This window comes from Pseudopipra pipra, chromosome 16, assembly GCF_036250125.1.
Source record: "Pseudopipra pipra isolate bDixPip1 chromosome 16, bDixPip1.hap1, whole genome shotgun sequence".
Classification (NCBI taxonomy): domain Eukaryota; kingdom Metazoa; phylum Chordata; class Aves; order Passeriformes; family Pipridae; genus Pseudopipra; species Pseudopipra pipra.
The window spans coordinates 15,603,928-15,620,471 of NC_087564.1; the positions used below are offsets into that span (position 1 = coordinate 15,603,928).

Consider the following 16,544-nt stretch of genomic DNA (forward strand, 5'->3'; position numbering starts at 1 on the left):
AGTGCCTGTCTGCTGCCTTTCAGAGAGTGTTTTTAGTGTGCAGTGTCCTGAGTGGCTGTGATGTGTCAGCTCACAGACAAGAAGACCACAGACCGGCTCCACGGAACCCCAGAAGGCTTTTCCCGCACTGATTTGCACCTGGCTGTGGTCCCAGTGCTGACAGCATTAATATCTTACCATAACTACCTGGACAAAGCTAAGCAGGTATGGGGGAGGTAGGAGGGTGTAAGAGGTTGGGGCCTGAGCCTGTAGAGAGAGCATTTTCTGTATGAGCTTATTAGGACACAGAGAGGAAGGTAGCACTGCCCTTTGCTGTTAGGAAAAGCTGCATCTGCTGAATTTGGGGTGGGATCAGGGGGAAAAAGTACTTTGCTAGCTCCATTCAGGATTAGCTGCCTGGTCAGGTGGATTCACTGCTCACCTGTTCCCCCTTGCACTTTACTCTCTGCAGTAAGACTGTTATGACCCCAAAATTCTGCTGAATCAGAAGCTTAAATATTAATGTCTAAACTGTCTGCTTGATTAAAGTCCCACGTTAAGATTTTGGCCTATAATACATGGAGCTCTCTGTAAGGCTCTGTGTTAGAATTCCAGTGTGTCAGACAGGCCTTGCAGGCTGTTCTGGAATGCTGACTGGAGCCAGGAGATGGTGCAGCAGGGATTTTCTGTTTTCCTGTGTTAAGGCTTTGTTTCCTGTCCCCTCTTGCAGCGTGAGATCGTGTATTGCCTGGAGCACGGGCTGATCTATCGCTGTGCCAACCAGTGTGTGGTGGCACTGTCAGTCTGCAGTGTGGAGATGCCCGACATCATCATCAAGGCACTCCCTGTCCTCATAGTCAAATTAACCCACATTTCTGCCACAGCCAACATGGCAATCCCTCTCCTAGAATTCTTGTCAAGTAAGTTGTGATGTTCTTCTCCTTTTGGTCTTCTATAGTTGTGTTGTTTGCGCTGAATGAGGGTATTTTGATTGTGTTGGTCATATGGAATGCACTGTAAGGGTTTCAGTGATGCCCTTGCTCTATCCTCCAGACATAAATGTTTGATCAGTTCTTGTTTGTTACTGGTTTTCTATTTAAAGCACTTGCACTGAAGAGAGAGACATACTCTGTATAGTGCAGCCATTGTGCTACTTCCATGTCAGCCAATCATTTAGAAGAAACAAAATAATTCAAATTAAACTGAGTTGTGATGTTGAATGGTTTGTGTTCAGTCCTCACCTGTGTTGGTTTTCTTGTTGAACTGTTCCAGCTCTGGCCAGGCTGCCTCACCTGTACAGGAACTTTGCAGCAGAGCAGTACGCGAGCGTGTTCGCCATCTCCCTGCCCTACACAAACCCCTCCAAGTAAGGCCACAGCAAATGTGCTGCTTCCTCCTCTCTAAAATTAACAGTATAGAGATGACTTTCTTGTAGTACTTGGCTCAGGGTTATTTATAGGATATTGCTCATTCTGGTGTCTCCAGGCTTGTCCTGAAGAAGGGACATTTCTTCCCTGTGAGGGTGGGGAGGCCCTGGCACAGGTTGCTCAGAGAAGCTGTGGCTGCCCCATCCCTGAAAGTGTCCAAGGCCAGTTGGATGGGGCTTGGAACAACCTGGGCTAGTGGAAAGTGTCCCTACCAATGGCAGGGGGGGTGGAATGAGATGATCTTTAAGGTCCCTTCAAACCCTAACCACTTGAGGAGTCCGTGATACGATTCTATGACATGGTCACCTTGGACAAAATACCTGTTTTTCTTGAACAGAACTTTTGAGGGTTTTCTTTTTCTTTATATTTAGAGTAGGGAAAGGATGAGGTCTGTTTCTCAGATTGAAACATGCAGCATTAAGCTCTGGGGGTGTTTCTGCTGTTCCAGGTTTAACCAGTACATCGTTTGCCTGGCCCACCACGTGATCGCCATGTGGTTCATCCGCTGCCGCCTCCCCTTCCGCAAGGACTTCGTCCCCTACATCACCAAGGTAATGGGCACAGCTCAGTCCAGCAGCACAGAGTGAAAGGGATGGCTTACAAAGTGATTGAGGACTTTAAAGGTTCTGTTTGAAGTAAGAAAAAAAATCTACTTCTCAACATCTCTTTTAAAACTGCCCGTGAGCTCTCGTGCGTCACCTTGGCCTTGCAGACTTTGAGCTGCCCGTTGTGGCCACTGACACTGTCCCCTCTTGTCCCCACGGGCAGGGCTTGCGCTCCAACGTGCTCCTCTCCTTCGATGACACCCCTGAGAAGGACAGCTTCAGGGCTCGCAGCACGAGCCTCAACGAGAGGCCAAAGAGGTAAATTCCCTTGGAGCCCAGCAGGGCCTGTGTTCCCTGCTCTCTGCTCACACCCTTCCCTGTGTTTCTCTGAAGGAGGCTGGGTCTGGTTATCCAAAATGTGTCAGTGCAGTAAGCAAGGAAAGTAAACCTCTTTAGGTCAGGGGATTGGGGCAAGGCAAGCAGGTTGGTGGGAAGTTGGGATCAAACCAGGCCTGGAAGCCTTTGCAGTGAGGTGTGGTGCTAATTTTTGAAAATCAGCAGTTCTTTCAGGTTGATGTGTGTCAATACAGTGTTACCAGAAATAACAGGGTAGGGTGGTACCAGAAGGAACAGAATCCCATGTTCATATGGATTGTGTGAACTTCTTTCATAACTGATCTGTAACGACTGATTTTTAAATGATTGCCAGAGAATTGGTTGTGATCAGCAACCTGGATAAATTAGAGAGCCAGTGCTGTGTTTTCCATGATGTTCCCTGTCGGGTCAGTGCACTGGCTGGCACGAAGCTGCCTTCTGTCTGTCTGGATGTCCTGATCCCTTTTTATTTTTTCATTTTGAAGCCCTCATGTCAGTTTTGGCAAAGCCTCTAATTAGAAGTCAGAGCGTATCTCTCCAGCAATCTTTCAGAGCAGCCTTTTGCATATTCCTTGGAAGGCATTCAGGGTTTCTCCAACGTCCTTTTACCTTCAGGGATTACCTAAATTGGTTCACTTAACTTGCTTCAGTGTTCTGAGAAGTGAGCACATGGTGGCATCTGAACCCTGGAAAGTGCCTCTACTTTACCTGCAAGACTCAAGGAGAGTCTTGCACTGAAGAAACACCATCCCTGCCCTAATGCTGCAGCTGTAAACCCTGTGTTGTGTTTTGTCTCTCCCACCTCCTCCTCTTTCATCCAGAAACTTGGAAGAGAAGCCTTTTGACACTCTTCTCTCCAATTAGAATTTCAACTAATCTTTTTTTTTCCTTTTTTTCCCCCCAAAAAACCCTGTTAAATTCTACCAGGTTGGAATACTACTGTGTCTAAAGGCTTTTGCTGGATGACTTTGCACAGGAGTCTCTGCTGAGGAGTGTGGGCTGTACTCAGGCAGTGACCTGAAGCACTGGAATGGCAGGATGCCACTGCCTCTGGGTCTGGCTGAGCTTGGATTCTGGCCGGGGGAGAGAGGAAATGGCTTGGAGCAGATATATTTCCTTGCTTGAGAGGCTTCTGTGCTTGGTTCTGTCTCCTTGAGCCCAAAGAATGAGCATTCCCAAACCCTAGCTGAGGTACTGGGTGTTCCAAGAGATCACATTCCCAATGGTTCCCAGGGCTTCTGGATGTCCTGATGCTGGTGGAGGTGATGGTTTCCCAGTGTGGGCCTGTGCTCTCTGCAGCACATCCCCAGTGGTGGCCAAAAGTGATCTGAGAGAGGTTGTTGGGAGAAGGACAGATAAATTCTACTCCCTGCAGGTGGCAAACTGAGATGTACTAACTCACTGAAAGGAGGATGGCAAATAAACTGTGGTTAGAAAGAGCCAGAAGGGTTAAGTCAGTGTCTGTATTTTACACACGGGGGTGGGAACTGCTGGACCAACTGTTCTGTCCAAATTAGTGCCAAGCCTGGTGAGCGTCTCAGTGACTAATTAAAAGTGCCTCTTAGATCTTAAGTGCTGTCATCTCCCACATGTGGTTGGCACTTGACAGTGTGAACACTAATTTCCTCTCTGCTCCAGTTGAAAGTCAAGTGGGTTACCTGGAGCCCCTGGAATTAAGCAGCTGGTTTGGCAAAGAAGCATCACAGAGTCCACAGCAGCCAAGGGGGTGTTTGCTGGCTGTGCAGTGTGGGAAGGGTCTTGTGTGGGTGGGCTGACTGTCCCCAGTGCCTCGAGCTGAGCTGGGGAGCACCTCTGAGAGGCCCTGGGTGTGTTGTGACTGGGGTGAAAGCTCAGATTTGAGCCAGGCCTGGCAGAGACAGAGATGGGTGATGTGTTCCTGTGTCTCTTAGAAAAACCTGCTCCTGCCTGGTGTAGGTAAAGCACTTTAGGATCTGTGGAAGTCCTCAGGTGTTTAGTTGTGCTGAGATGATGAGCTGGGGCAGCACAAGACGTGGTTGAACTGCACAAAACTTCTCAGCCTTGAGGAGTTTGTGCCCAGTGAGCCCTCAGGTGCCTTTGGTGAACAGCTCAGTATTCCAACTCTCATTTCAACCAGTTTTTTTCTTTTAGCTTGTACTAATTTCATTTGTTTTGTAGCACATTTAAAAATCTTGTTTTCAAAATGTGGTTTGTCTTTTTAATGCTTTCGGCTCTGCTTGTTTGTACGTTTTAATTTTTTTTCTGTTTCCCTTTTTTTTTTCCCCCTTTTTTTTTTTTGGCATTTGTTTTTATTTTCCATCACCCTGCCGGGATCCCCCAATATTGACCCCGTGACTGTGACCTTTCAACCTACATCCCTACAATGATTTCCTCCCTTCCTGTGACCTCTTTTGGGGGCTTGGTGCTTCTCCACATAGTAGTTTAAGACTAGCCAAAAATGCAAAGCAAGGCTTGAATAACTCTCCTCCAGTGAAAGAGCTGAAAGAACCCTCTGCAGTTGATGCCTTCCGGTCCCGCAGCATCAGTGTGTCTGAACATGTGGTCCGCAGGTAGAGGCACTTTGAATGGGGACAATCCAAGAGCAACTGAGCCCTTGGAGGTTTTCCTGCAGGGGTGGGTGGTAGCAGGGGGGATTTGCATGTGGGATGCTTGCATGACTCTGGTACCCGACCAAAATCTGGCCTTGGCCCCAGCGAAAGGTTTCGGGTGTCCGGTGGCTTCCCAAGGTGGGATGTTGGGCTGTCACATCACACCCTGTGTGTGTGTGTGTGGTTACTTTGCCGCGTTCTCTGGTGCTACAGTGATGAAAAATTGTGGTTTCAAAGTAAAGATGGTGAAGGGGGGGAAAAAACAAAAAAACATCCAAAAAAAACCACCAAAAAAAGAGGAAAAAGGTTGCATTCTGTGCAAGTGAGAGATCTGGTTACAACTGACTAAAACTTGAGCCTTCCAAGTAGACTTGCCCCACTTTGGAGACACTTTGGAAGCTCTGCAAAGTTATATAGAGACCTTCCTCCCAGCCTAGAAGGAACAGTCCTGGCCTCAGTTTAGGATTTGTTGGTTGAGGTAAAGGAGCTGATGGAAGTATTCAGGTCTCCAATAAGATGCTATGAAAACCTGAATTTGTCTTTCCACAGAGCAGTGAAGGATGTGCTCAGCCCATGGGAAGCTGTTGCTTTCACAGCTAAAGAAAACAAGATTTGATTTCAGACACTGATTTGATTGATTGACAAGATTTGATTGCAGACATTGATCTGCTCCCATGAAAGATGAAACAGTTGATGCCAGTTTTTAAAACGTATTTCTGGATCACTTCCCTCGAGAGTTAAACTGCTGTTGGTTTTAATTCTGAACCTGAAGATTCGTACCTTAATCTGTAGGATTGCTGTCAGTGGAACTTGATTTTCTGGTTTTTTTTTTTTTTTATTTTTGACTATATATGGTATGTGGGGAGAAGAGACCGAAGTGACTGAGTTGCAGATATAATTCTGACACTTCATTTGATGGAAGAAATTCCTCCTTGTGAGGGTGCTCAGGCCCTGGCACAGGTTGCCCAGAGAAGCTGTGGCTGCCCCATCCAAGGCCAGGTTGGACAGGGCTTGGAGCAACCTGGGCTTAGTGGGAGGTGTCCCTGCCCATGGCAGGGGGAGGGACAGGATGGGCTTTAAGTTCCCTTCCAACCCAAACCATTCCAGGATTCTGTGATTCTCTGGCATCCCCATTAATCACTGGATGATTTTTTTCTCTTATATTTATGTATAAGTAGTAGCAACTAAAAATTCAGATAATTACCATTAATGATGCCAAAGAAGTTGTCATGTCATAAAAAAATTTGGCTGTACTTCAGCTTAGTTTGTATTACGATGGCATAAGGAGCTTCTTTGTAAAATACTGCAGTCCAACCTGCTACAGAAACTGGTTTAAGCTGCCTTGTTAACTTGGCTGATTTGAAGGCCAATTTCCTGTTCAGAGTGCAATTTTTTTTCTATTTCAAGTTAAATTAGGTTTTATGTAGCTGTTGAATTTGGAGGGAAAAAAGCAATATATGGAAGAGATGCAACAGAGAAAAAAGCAAACCACTGGATTATAAAGTTAAATCTGGAGTGCCCCAATTTCTGGCTCATGGGCAACATTCTGCCTGGGAAGCTGGTGCTGGTTCAGGGGATGCTTGCCCTCAGCATAGATTAGTGAACTCAGAGCATGGTGCTGCCACTCACTCCTTGCTTGGGGCACTTGCCCATGGGCCACCAACCTCAGAGAGCACTGGCCAGCTGACTGACATTGGAGTGTTCTCAGTCTCTCCAGATAAAATACGCTTTCTGCAAGGGCAGGCAGTGAAGCACAACGTGAAGCTGATCCAAAAATATGTTGCTATGCCCTGGGTTTGGTGCCTGGCTACCTCTCTGATCTGGCACGTGCATGTGTGGCAGGGTCTGTGTCCCGCTGTCTGTGGGGTGACAGGGACCAGCATCCTGCAGTGTGATCTGTCAGTCGGAAACATTCTCTTCCAGTCGGATCCAAACGTCCATCACCAGCTCCAGCCTGGGCTCTGCAGATGAAAATTCAATGGCTCAGGCTGATGACAACTTAAAAAACCTGCACCTGGAGCTCACAGAGACCTGCCTGGATATGATGGCTCGATATGTCTTCTCCAACTTCACTGCGGTGCCAAAGAGGTAACGGGGCCAGTCACTGACCACGGGAGAGAGGGGTTGGGTTGGGGGTCAGATTTCACCTCATTAGTGGAAAATTCCTGTGACATGTTGGGATTCTGGCAGGCCCAGGCTCTGAAGCCTTTCCTGACTGATAAAATCTGGCTTGGCTAAAGAGGAGGTTACATGAGACAAGATCGGAGAAGAGAAGGCTCCAAGGAGACCTTAGAGCCCCTTCCAGTGCCTAAAGGGGCTCCAGGAGAGCTGGAGAGGGACTTTGGACAAGGGATGGAGTGACAGGACAGGGGGAATGGCTTCCCACTGACAGAGTGCAGGGTTAGAATTCTTCCCTGTGAGGGTGGTGAGGCCCTGGCACAGGTTGCCCAGAGAAGCTGTGGCTGCCCCATCCCTGGAAGTGTCCAAGGCCAGGTTGGATGGGGCTTGGAGCAACCTGGGCTGGTGGAAGGTGTCCCTGCCTGGGACAGGGGCTGGAACTGGATGATCTCGAAGGTCCCTTCCAACCCAAACCATTGCATGATTCTGTGAAGTCCATTAGAGACAATCAGCCTTTGTCTCAGCCTGGAACTGTCTGAAGGAGATGCCTTGAAGGCTCTGGGAGCAGTGCTTTGTTTCATGCCCTTGTTGGATAGTCACAGTCTCTGCTACAGAAGGTCATGCATTGTCCTGATGGATAATGTGTATGTTGACAGCCAAGGGAAATGGTAGAGATGCTGTATAAAGAAGGAAAGCAGGCAGGTTCTCGTGCATGGTTAATGAAATCTGCTCTGTTCCCTGCCTCCTGAGGAAGGTCTTCATCACAAGTGTGTTCCCAGGTCTCCCGTGGGCGAGTTTCTCTTGGCTGGAGGGAGGACAAAGACGTGGCTGGTTGGAAACAAGCTGGTGACCATCACTACAAGTGTTGGAACAGGGACAAGGTCCCTGCTTGGCCTGGACTCTGGAGAGTTCCAAAGCCCCACAGAATCAAGGTAATTTTTGCTCCTATTTCTAGAAGTTTCCACCTAGCTTTAGCCTAACCCACTGTTACAGTGCATCTTTTTCCTCCTGTTAGACGAGGGATGTCTTACTTGTCTAGCATGACTGATTCATCTCAACATCACCAATATTTTCTTTTCCCACAGCTCAGACCCTGTTTTGCAAGTGAGACAGACTAAGGAAGCTCCAGCCAAACTGGAATCTCAGGCTGGGCAGCAGGTTTGCAGAAGCTCTCGCAACAGAGTCCGATCCATGTCGGGTGAGTTCCTGTCCTGGAGTCTCTCTGCCATCCCTGCCTTCATGTCACAGGTCTAAATGTCCAAGTGCCTCCTGTGGCTGAGGTGTTTTGAGGCTCCGGACCTGTCTGGTGTTTAATAATGGGCAGGTGGGGCTCCTCCTGCTTCCCTCTCCTTGCAGGAGAGCCTTGGTGATCACAGAAGGTGGTTTAGAGGAAACACGGGGAAGGTAAAATTCCCTTGGGTTCCTGGCATGGTTTAACACCATTTGGCAACTAAGCCCCACCCAGATGCTCCCTCAGTCCCCCGTGGTGGGATGGGGAGAGAATTGGAAGGAGAAAAGTAAGAAAACTTGTGGGTTGAGAGAAGAGCAGTTTAATAATGGAAATAAGATAATAGTAAGAATAATAATTGTAATGAAAAGGAAAATAAAAACTGGGGCAGTTCCCAATATTGTACATGCAGCTGCTGGAGGATCTTAAAAGCCTTATTCCTGAGCTGTTTTGGGGGCTAACTCTCCCTTGGTTTGTGTCTGTCCTGCCAGGTGGTCATGCCTTACGTGTTGGTGCCTTAGACAGCTCAGGCTCCCATTTTGCCAGTGGCTCCACCTCCCAAGGGACACAGGGCCCTCCTGCTCCTGCAGCTCGCTCAGAGAAGGCTAATCCTGCTCCACAGACACCCCTGCAGAAGGAAAAAGCAAACTTGGCTGCCTATGTCCCACTGCTGACCCAGGGCTGGGCAGAAATCCTGGTGCGCAGACCCACAGGTACGACCCTGAGTGTGGAGTGAGATCCTGGACCTGGGAGAAACCAGAGCATGGGGGAAGAATAATCCATATTTAGTTGTGTATGGGTTGCTCTTCATTGCTTGCTGCCTTTTGAAACTATAGAACCATGGAATGGTTTGGGTGGAAAGGGACCTTAAAGGCCATCCAGTCCCACCCCCTGCCATTTGCAGGGACACCTTCCACTAGCCCAGGTTGCTCCAAACCCTGTCCAGCCTGGCCTTGGACACTTCCAGGGATGGGGCATCTACAACTCTGAGCAGCTGCACAGTGGTGTTTGCTCTTGGGGAAGGAACAACGACATGTTCAAGGTCAAAATTCTTGAACACTGGTATGTTCCACAACATAACAGGAATTGTCTCTTTCAGCTGAAATCTGGTTCATGAGAAAATAACTGACCTGGTATCATTAATTAAATGAGTGTTTTGGATGACTTTGGAGAATCTGCTGTAGTAATGAGTTACCAGGTTTTGAAGAGCTTGGGGTGAGGTGCAGAGCACAGGGAGGAGGAAATGAATCAAGTGATTCTGCAGAAGAACTGAGAGCTTGGTCCAGTTTGATTTTGATCTGCAAACTGCAAAACAACTTGTGCTTTTTCAGCCTGAGCTGGGAATACTCAATACCCTCCCCTGATTTCCCCTCCCAGGTAACACCAGCTGGCTGATGAGTCTGGAGAACCCGCTCAGCCCGTTCTCCTCAGACATCAACAACATGCCCCTGCAGGAGCTCTCCAATGCCCTCATGGCTGCAGAGCGTTTCAAGGAGCACCGGGAAACTGCTCTTTACAAATCCCTGTCTGTGCCCTCCTCCAGCCTGGCCACGGGAACAGCCAAACCCTCGCTCCTGCAGCGCTCCAACACAGGTGAGAGCTCCAGGCAGGGAGCCTGGCCCGGGGGGGACTGTGAGGCTGCAGGGCTTCTAGGGCAGCACAGCTGGGAGCATGAGGGGAGTCAGTTCTTGTCCCTAGGAGTTTTCAGTGAAAAACTCCCTTCCTCCTTGCCTCTGCTGTTCCGTGGGAAAAGCACCTCTCTGTTAGAGAGAAGGAAGAGGAGTCACGGAGCTTCCCGGGAGGAGTCGTGTGTTCTGTGTGTTCCCAAATGAAAATGAACAAAGTCATGGATCTGTTCCCTCTTCCACTTGCTTGGGGCTGATCTGGGCATCCCACTTGTGGATGGATCTTTCCATGCAGTGTTTCCATTTCCATTTGTCTTCAGTATGGGAGTCTGTGTGGGGCACTCAGAGCTGCAGGTTCCTGGGGGAAGGGCCTGTTCCAAACCTGGCCAGCCAGGATCAGGCAGATGCCACTGGCCTTGACAGCAGGAGATAACCAGAATGCAAATCCTGTTGGATTTATCCACCTCTGAAAAGGACTATTCAGACTTTAGTTGAACCACTTGAGTTTCATTTGCTGCCTTTCTTTCAACACAGTGGCCAAGGATTTTCACTCAATTTGTTTTGGTGCTAGATCAGCTCCTAAAAAGCTGTTAATGTTGGGAGATTAGTGTTGACCCACAGCTTTTAAAGCTTTCTGTAATCCCTGCTCATTATCTTATCAATGATGCCCACACTGAGGCTCTGAGCACTGCTGGCAGTGGTACCAGCAGACCAGGCTTTGCTGGGGAGCAGGGAGATGGATCGTCTGGAAATCTGGTAAAAGTGCCAGTTTTGAGGGTTGTTTTAAGCAGGGCAGGGTATGATTTTAGGATTTCAGAAAGTGCAAACACAAAATTGGAATAAAAATCAAATTATCATCTCTTAAAACCAAAAAAATTTAAATTCTTATCTGTGAACACTTATCTGTGAACCTACAAATTTGAGGTGTATAGGAGCTAAGTGATGAGCTGAAAGCACCCCCTGAATGCCACTCCTGTGCCAGTCTGAGAGAGTCATTTTGGCCACATCCTTGTTAACGTCTCCAGTAGACTTGCAGGAGCTGGCTGGGAATGACTGGAAGAGGTTTTGCTGTCAGACTGTCACGTGCCTGTTGTTCTGCCTCTTCAGAGGTTAAACCTTTGTGAGTCTTTACCTGTGTTGCTGCTCTTCTGTGGGTTTAAAAATGATCTTGTGCCACGAGTGTGTAGGTCAGGGGGGCTCAGCCTGATTTCCTGTGTGTGCTGGGATATCAGGAAGGAATTTTCTGTGTCTAAACCTCACCAAATGTGTTCTGCAAAGGGAGCAGTTGGAGCCTGCACTGTTGGATGTGTTTATGCCTCCCTTATTTGTGTTGAGACCTTGTAGCCCTAAATACCCCTTTGGCATCTAGTGAGCTTATCCCAGCTTGTTCTTTCCTTTGTTTCATTTATTTGTTTATTTGTTTTAAAATAGGCTCTTGGTTACATTTTGAACTCTGTGCTTTTTAATTTTTTTATATTTTTTATTTTCATATAGTCTCTCCTTCCTTTTGATGTAGCTGCTCACTTGATTTCCCTTTGCAGTGGCCTCTTTCTCTTCCATGTACCAGTCCAGTTGTCAAGGGAAGTTGCACAGGAGCATATCCTGGGCAGGTATATTTATATATCTTTAAGGAAAAAAAAAAAACAAACCAACAAACAGTATTGCCATAGAAGAACACCTCTGATTCATAGAAAATGTATCCCTCATCCCTCATTTTCCCTTTCCATGTCTTCTGTCTGTCCCCAGTCTCATCACTCTCAACAAATGGGATCTTGACTAGCATGAAGAAGTCCAAGCCAGATCCAACATTTGCAAGTGCAGACAATTTCCTAAAGAAACTTTGGTTTTAGCTGGGGTGGCTTGTGAGTCCTGAGGCAGAGTGTTAAACGACCTGTCTGGGTGCCTTGATTAATTGAATTCTTCATTTTCAGCTTCAGTTCACAATTGGCTTTGTGTTCTGCTCAGTGTAAAAGCTCCCACTTGTGAGAAGAGCAGCATGTGCTGCAGGACAAGCTCCCCTGAAATGGAGTCCTTGGCTGCTCAGCCCACAGGAATCTGCCAGAATTGGACACAACAAGATGTGAAAGAAAAATATATATATTTTTGAAATATATGTAAAATTTGACACTAGCATGGATGGTGGTTAAGAGTATTATAAATAAAAAATATATCAGCAGAAAACCTGCTAAATTCTACCTTTCAGAGGCTCTATAACAGTGTAAAATCTTTCTCCACTTCAGTAAAATTGATTTTGTAATTAAATGAAGTGGAGATCAAATTACACACCTTATGAGCACAACACCTGCATTGCTTTGATAACCTGCAGTGCTTTGTGATTTTAATTAGAGGGTTCAAATGTCTTTCTGCCTCTTTCCTTCACTGGAAAACTCCCTGTAGAGCACTGGGGTGTTCTGAGCTGCTGGTGGGTCTTGTCAGAGGCCTCTCAAAGCAGCACAAAGCTGCTGCAGTTAAATATTTTTCTGCACTTCTCTCTGCTCCTGTTATTCTCTTCCCACCTAAAGAATAATTAGTGCTTGGATTATTTCAAAGCACCAGCAATCTTGGCAGAGGTGTAAGAGGGAAGCTTGGAAGCACTGGCTATGTGCAGGTGTGTTCTGGCTTGGACAGCTAACCAGATCAGCACGTTGTTTTGGTTCCTTTTGGTTTGTTTTGTATTTTTTAGAAGGTTTGTGTGTGCAATGCTAACTCTTAATTGCTTCTTTGAAATAACTTTGGTCCTGCGAGCTGAAATCAATCCAGGAAAAGCTGCTTTAGTGATTTTTCTTTGTATTTTTTTAATTTTGCTGATTTTCTTTTTTTTTTTTTTTTTTTGTGTGTGTGTGTGCTAATTTTTGGTTTTTTTATTGTTATTATTTTGGAAAACAAATCTTGGCCTTTCAGATTGGTCTTCCAGTCCCTTGTGTGCATAATGGGAAGCCTCCTGTTCTCCAGCCTTTTCCTCAGGACAAAAAGCAAGGCCAAGAGGAGCCTTTGGTCAGACTCATCCCTGTGGTCAGTGCCTGGAGCAGATCCCACATTAAATCCTCCATGTAGGCAGGGATTCCAAGGAGTTTTCTTGTCAGTGTGGTTCCATTCCCTGTTTGTCTGAGCAGGTGCCACGTGCAGCTTTGCTGCAGTGCCCGTGTCACTCCTGCTCCTGTCCTTCCACATGTTTAGGGCTGAATTGTTTTGCTTCTCCTGAGATATACCAGGAAAAACGCCAAACTGCAAGGAAATGGCTCCTAGGAAAATTTCTTATCTCCTTCCAGGCCTCAAGGCACAGGAGTGTTGCGTTTCAGTACAAGAAAAACTCCCTGTGTTGCAGACTTGCACAGAACTGACGTCTCAGTGAACTTTTAGCACTAGTCTTGTGCTTTCCTACATCTCTGTAGTTCCTGTCTGTCCTGGTAACCAATGTCCAAGGTCCCATTTCCTCATTCTGTCCCATCCTCGTTCATCAGTAACAATTGGAAACAACTGCACTTCCTTTGCCCGAGGCAGCCCTTTGCTGTGAGGGGGATTTATTCCGTGCCAAAGGGGAACCCAGAGCGAGTCTGACATGCCAAGAAACCAAAGAGCACTCATTCCACATGGCCTTCTGTTGAGATCCCCTAGGGAAAAGGCTGGTACTTCAGAGGAGAGGATGGGGGCCTGCCCCTCTGGACCCTCCCCACACCTCAGCTGCCCTGCCCTGTGTCTCCGTAGAATCTGCCGTGGTGCTGGAGGAGGGGAGCGCAGGCGAGATGGAGCTCAAGGAAACCGAGTCCCCAGTGGAGTCTCCGGAGAGTGAGGACATGGAGACGTCGTGTTCGGAGCACGTCCTGAGCGAGGAAAGGTTTGGTAAAGGCCAGGAGTCCTACAGCAGGGTAAGGAGAACCAGGGGGAGCAGCGTGTCCTGGGTGAGAGCCACGGCAGAGTCGTCCGTGACTTCCCTCTTGGCACCCTGGGAACAACTCACCGATGGCATCCGAGTGGAGCCATCACTGAGAGTGTGGATGGCCTGGGGGACTGCAGGGGAAAACACCTGTTTTATCAGGGTCCTTGATCCACGTTACTTTGTGCTTGGCACCTCCCTGCTCACCTTACCCTGGAAGTGTTGGGGTGCCTTGAGCATTGCTGTTTCCAGCTTTTATTTTGGCTCTCAGGAAAAGGAAGAATTTCGTTACTGTGAGGGTGGGGAGGCCCTGGCACAGGTTGCCCAGAGAAGCTGTGGCTGCCCCATCCCTGCAAGTGTCCAAGGCCAGGTTGGATGGGGCTTGGAGCAACCTGGGCTAGTGGAAGGTGTCCCTGCCCATGGCAGGGGGTGGGATGGGGTTTAAGGTCCCTTCCAACCCAAACCATTCTGGAATTCTGTGATTCCATGAAAACTGTTCATCTTTGTTTCTCTCTTTTTAAGTCCTCCTCCACCTCCAGCCAAGAAGACAAATCAATGAAGTCGGAAGACCTGGTGGAGGGCGGAATTCCCATCGGGAGAGAGGACGGCCGGACGCTGGAGGAACTCTCCTTCCAGCCATCCCAGCCACTCAGCAAGTCCAGCTCCTCCCCCGAGCTCCAGACGCTGCAGGAGGTCCTCAAGGATGCAAATGGCAGAGAAGTGACGAGGAGGCTGAGCACGGAAGTGAAATCCAAATCCCAGTCTGGGAACCTGGAAGGGGAAGGGCTGGGCAGCTGGCTGGGCAGGGGGGAGGACTCCAGGGGCACCGGCTCAGGCTTGGATGGCACCGGAGCCGCCACCTCTCCCCGCTCCCCCTCGGGACACCGGCCCCGGGGATACACCATCTCCGACTCTGCCCCGTCCAGGAGGGGGAAGAGGATCGAGAGAGACGCCTTCAAGGGCAGGACAGCAGCTTCCAACGCTGAGAAAGTCCCCGGGATAAACCCCAGGTGGGTGGAGGGGCTCTCTGTGCCGGAATGGGAGCTCGGAACTGCTGCGTCATTGCTGGGTCCGGAGCTGTCACGGGGTCTGCAAAGCAGTACCTGATTGAAAAGGTTAATTACCTGCTTTATTAAGGAGCCAATACAGAAATATTGAGCCCACTACTGAATTAGATTTGGGATTTAGGAAACACAACTCCTAAACGGTGAAAGAAGTAGATGAATAGCTTCCTCATGTTCTTAATCTATGCTAATTTAAGGTGTGTGGCTCAACTGCAGGTCACCTAGAGTTAATTTTGCTGGGAGCAGGATGAATTGCTAGTTTTGCACTTCAAGAAATATAATGTGTAAAATCCTAAGAAAAAGAAATAGAAGGGTTATAATTGTTACTTTCTGAACTTGAGATAATGGTAATTGCCCAAAATTGCATGATGAGACCATTTTTATCTTACTGAGGGCAGGTAGAATGGAAATGTCTGTGCAATCATGTGTCTGATAGCCCAGAAATACCCCTGGAGCTGTGAGGCAGGAGGGCATTCTGTGCCTTTGAACAGGGAATTTGTGTGGCTGCTGCTGTTTGACACATCATTGTTTTTCTGACAGGGGTCTATTACAAACTGCAGGTAGCCCAGGCACCTAAAGTGTCTGAAAGATGAGTAATACCCTGTTAGCATTTTCATTGCTCCTATTTTTCTGCTGTACATAATGTTCTTGCATCCAACAGATCAAAATGGACCTAATTTTTATGGTAACTGAACTTTTTCCTCCCTCTCTCCCTTAGCTTTGTGTTTTTACAGTTGTACCACTCCCCATTCTTTGGTGATGAAAACAACAAGCCCCTCTTGTTGCCAAATGAGGTAGGCAAGGAATTTTTTGTAAATTCTCGTAGTTGCTTTTTTAACCTCATGACTTTCTTTGACTTTAAATGATAATTACAAAAGTCCAGCTCAGGTGGTGCAATTTAAAGGTGTTTCCTACCAGCGGTGCCACAGATGGGAGATTCTCTGTGCCCCAATCCTGGTGGCTCCTGCTTTATGGCTCTGGATTGGATTTGGGGTGCTGGGAGATGTTACTGGTGGTGTTTCAGAATCCTGAACAGAAGGCAGGGACAGTTGAGGAGTTGGGGGTTTGCTGGTAGGATGAGAACTGAGCATTAGGTGACCTGTCAGCCATCCATGTAATTGGGGATGGGCAAGAAGCATTCTGTGGTCCTATGGGATATTGGTCATAAAATTCCTGGAGAAGTAGTGCTGGAGTGGGGTTTTGGAGAGCTGAGCCCCACAGGCTCCTGCTGACAGATTCCCCTTGCTTTGGGTGTGGGTGGTTGGGCAGGAGGGAGCCCAGGTGTGATGAGGCCAGAAATGTTCTTCAGAGCAAGAGACAGAACCATTTTCCACGCCTGGAGCTGAAGTGAAGAGAGGATGTGATTTGTCGTGACAAATGCACCCAACCCATGCACTTGGGCAGATCAGTGTCACCTGGAGTGTAAACCCAGGAGAGCTGCTGCCAGATGCTACAGAGCACTGCCCTGTCCCTGGGCTGGCAGGCACTGTGCCCGTGCAGGGCAGCATCCAGCAGGGAAAACACTAGGGAAGGTCAGGAATCTGTGCTTGCTCTGTCCTGAAGGGGTTTTAGCGCAGGCAGTGAATGTGTGGAGGTTATTTTTTAAAGATCACAGAATCCTGGAATGGCTCGGGTTGGAAGGGACCTTAAAGCTCCCCCAGAGCCAGCCCTGCCCCAGGCAGGGACCCCTTCCCCTGGCCCAGGCTGCTCAGGTGTGACCA

General features: G+C 48.1%; 1 protein-coding gene across 7 annotated transcripts in view; it reads left to right on the forward strand.

Moving 5' to 3' along the window:
• TSC2 (TSC complex subunit 2) overlaps positions 1 to 16,544 on the forward strand; it is a 33,210-nt gene that overhangs the window by 12,031 nt on the left and 4,635 nt on the right. For 2 of the 7 annotated variants that reach the window (XM_064673411.1, XM_064673416.1), the window contains exons 21-35: positions 70 to 204; positions 710 to 899; positions 1,252 to 1,345; positions 1,855 to 1,957; positions 2,175 to 2,269; positions 4,744 to 4,875; positions 6,838 to 7,002; positions 7,812 to 7,964; positions 8,118 to 8,230; positions 8,752 to 8,973; positions 9,638 to 9,853; positions 11,427 to 11,495; positions 13,591 to 13,751; positions 14,282 to 14,769; positions 15,542 to 15,617. In XM_064673411.1, coding sequence (XP_064529481.1) covers positions 70 to 204; positions 710 to 899; positions 1,252 to 1,345; positions 1,855 to 1,957; positions 2,175 to 2,269; positions 4,744 to 4,875; positions 6,838 to 7,002; positions 7,812 to 7,964; positions 8,118 to 8,230; positions 8,752 to 8,973; positions 9,638 to 9,853; positions 11,427 to 11,495; positions 13,591 to 13,751; positions 14,282 to 14,769; positions 15,542 to 15,617 — 2,412 coding nt within the window. The remainder of the gene's footprint in view (positions 1 to 69; positions 205 to 709; positions 900 to 1,251; positions 1,346 to 1,854; positions 1,958 to 2,174; positions 2,270 to 4,743; positions 4,876 to 6,837; positions 7,003 to 7,811; positions 7,965 to 8,117; positions 8,231 to 8,751; positions 8,974 to 9,637; positions 9,854 to 11,426; positions 11,496 to 13,590; positions 13,752 to 14,281; positions 14,770 to 15,541; positions 15,618 to 16,544) is intronic. The other 5 variants (XM_064673410.1, XM_064673412.1, XM_064673413.1 and 2 more) reach the window with 5 other exon arrangements.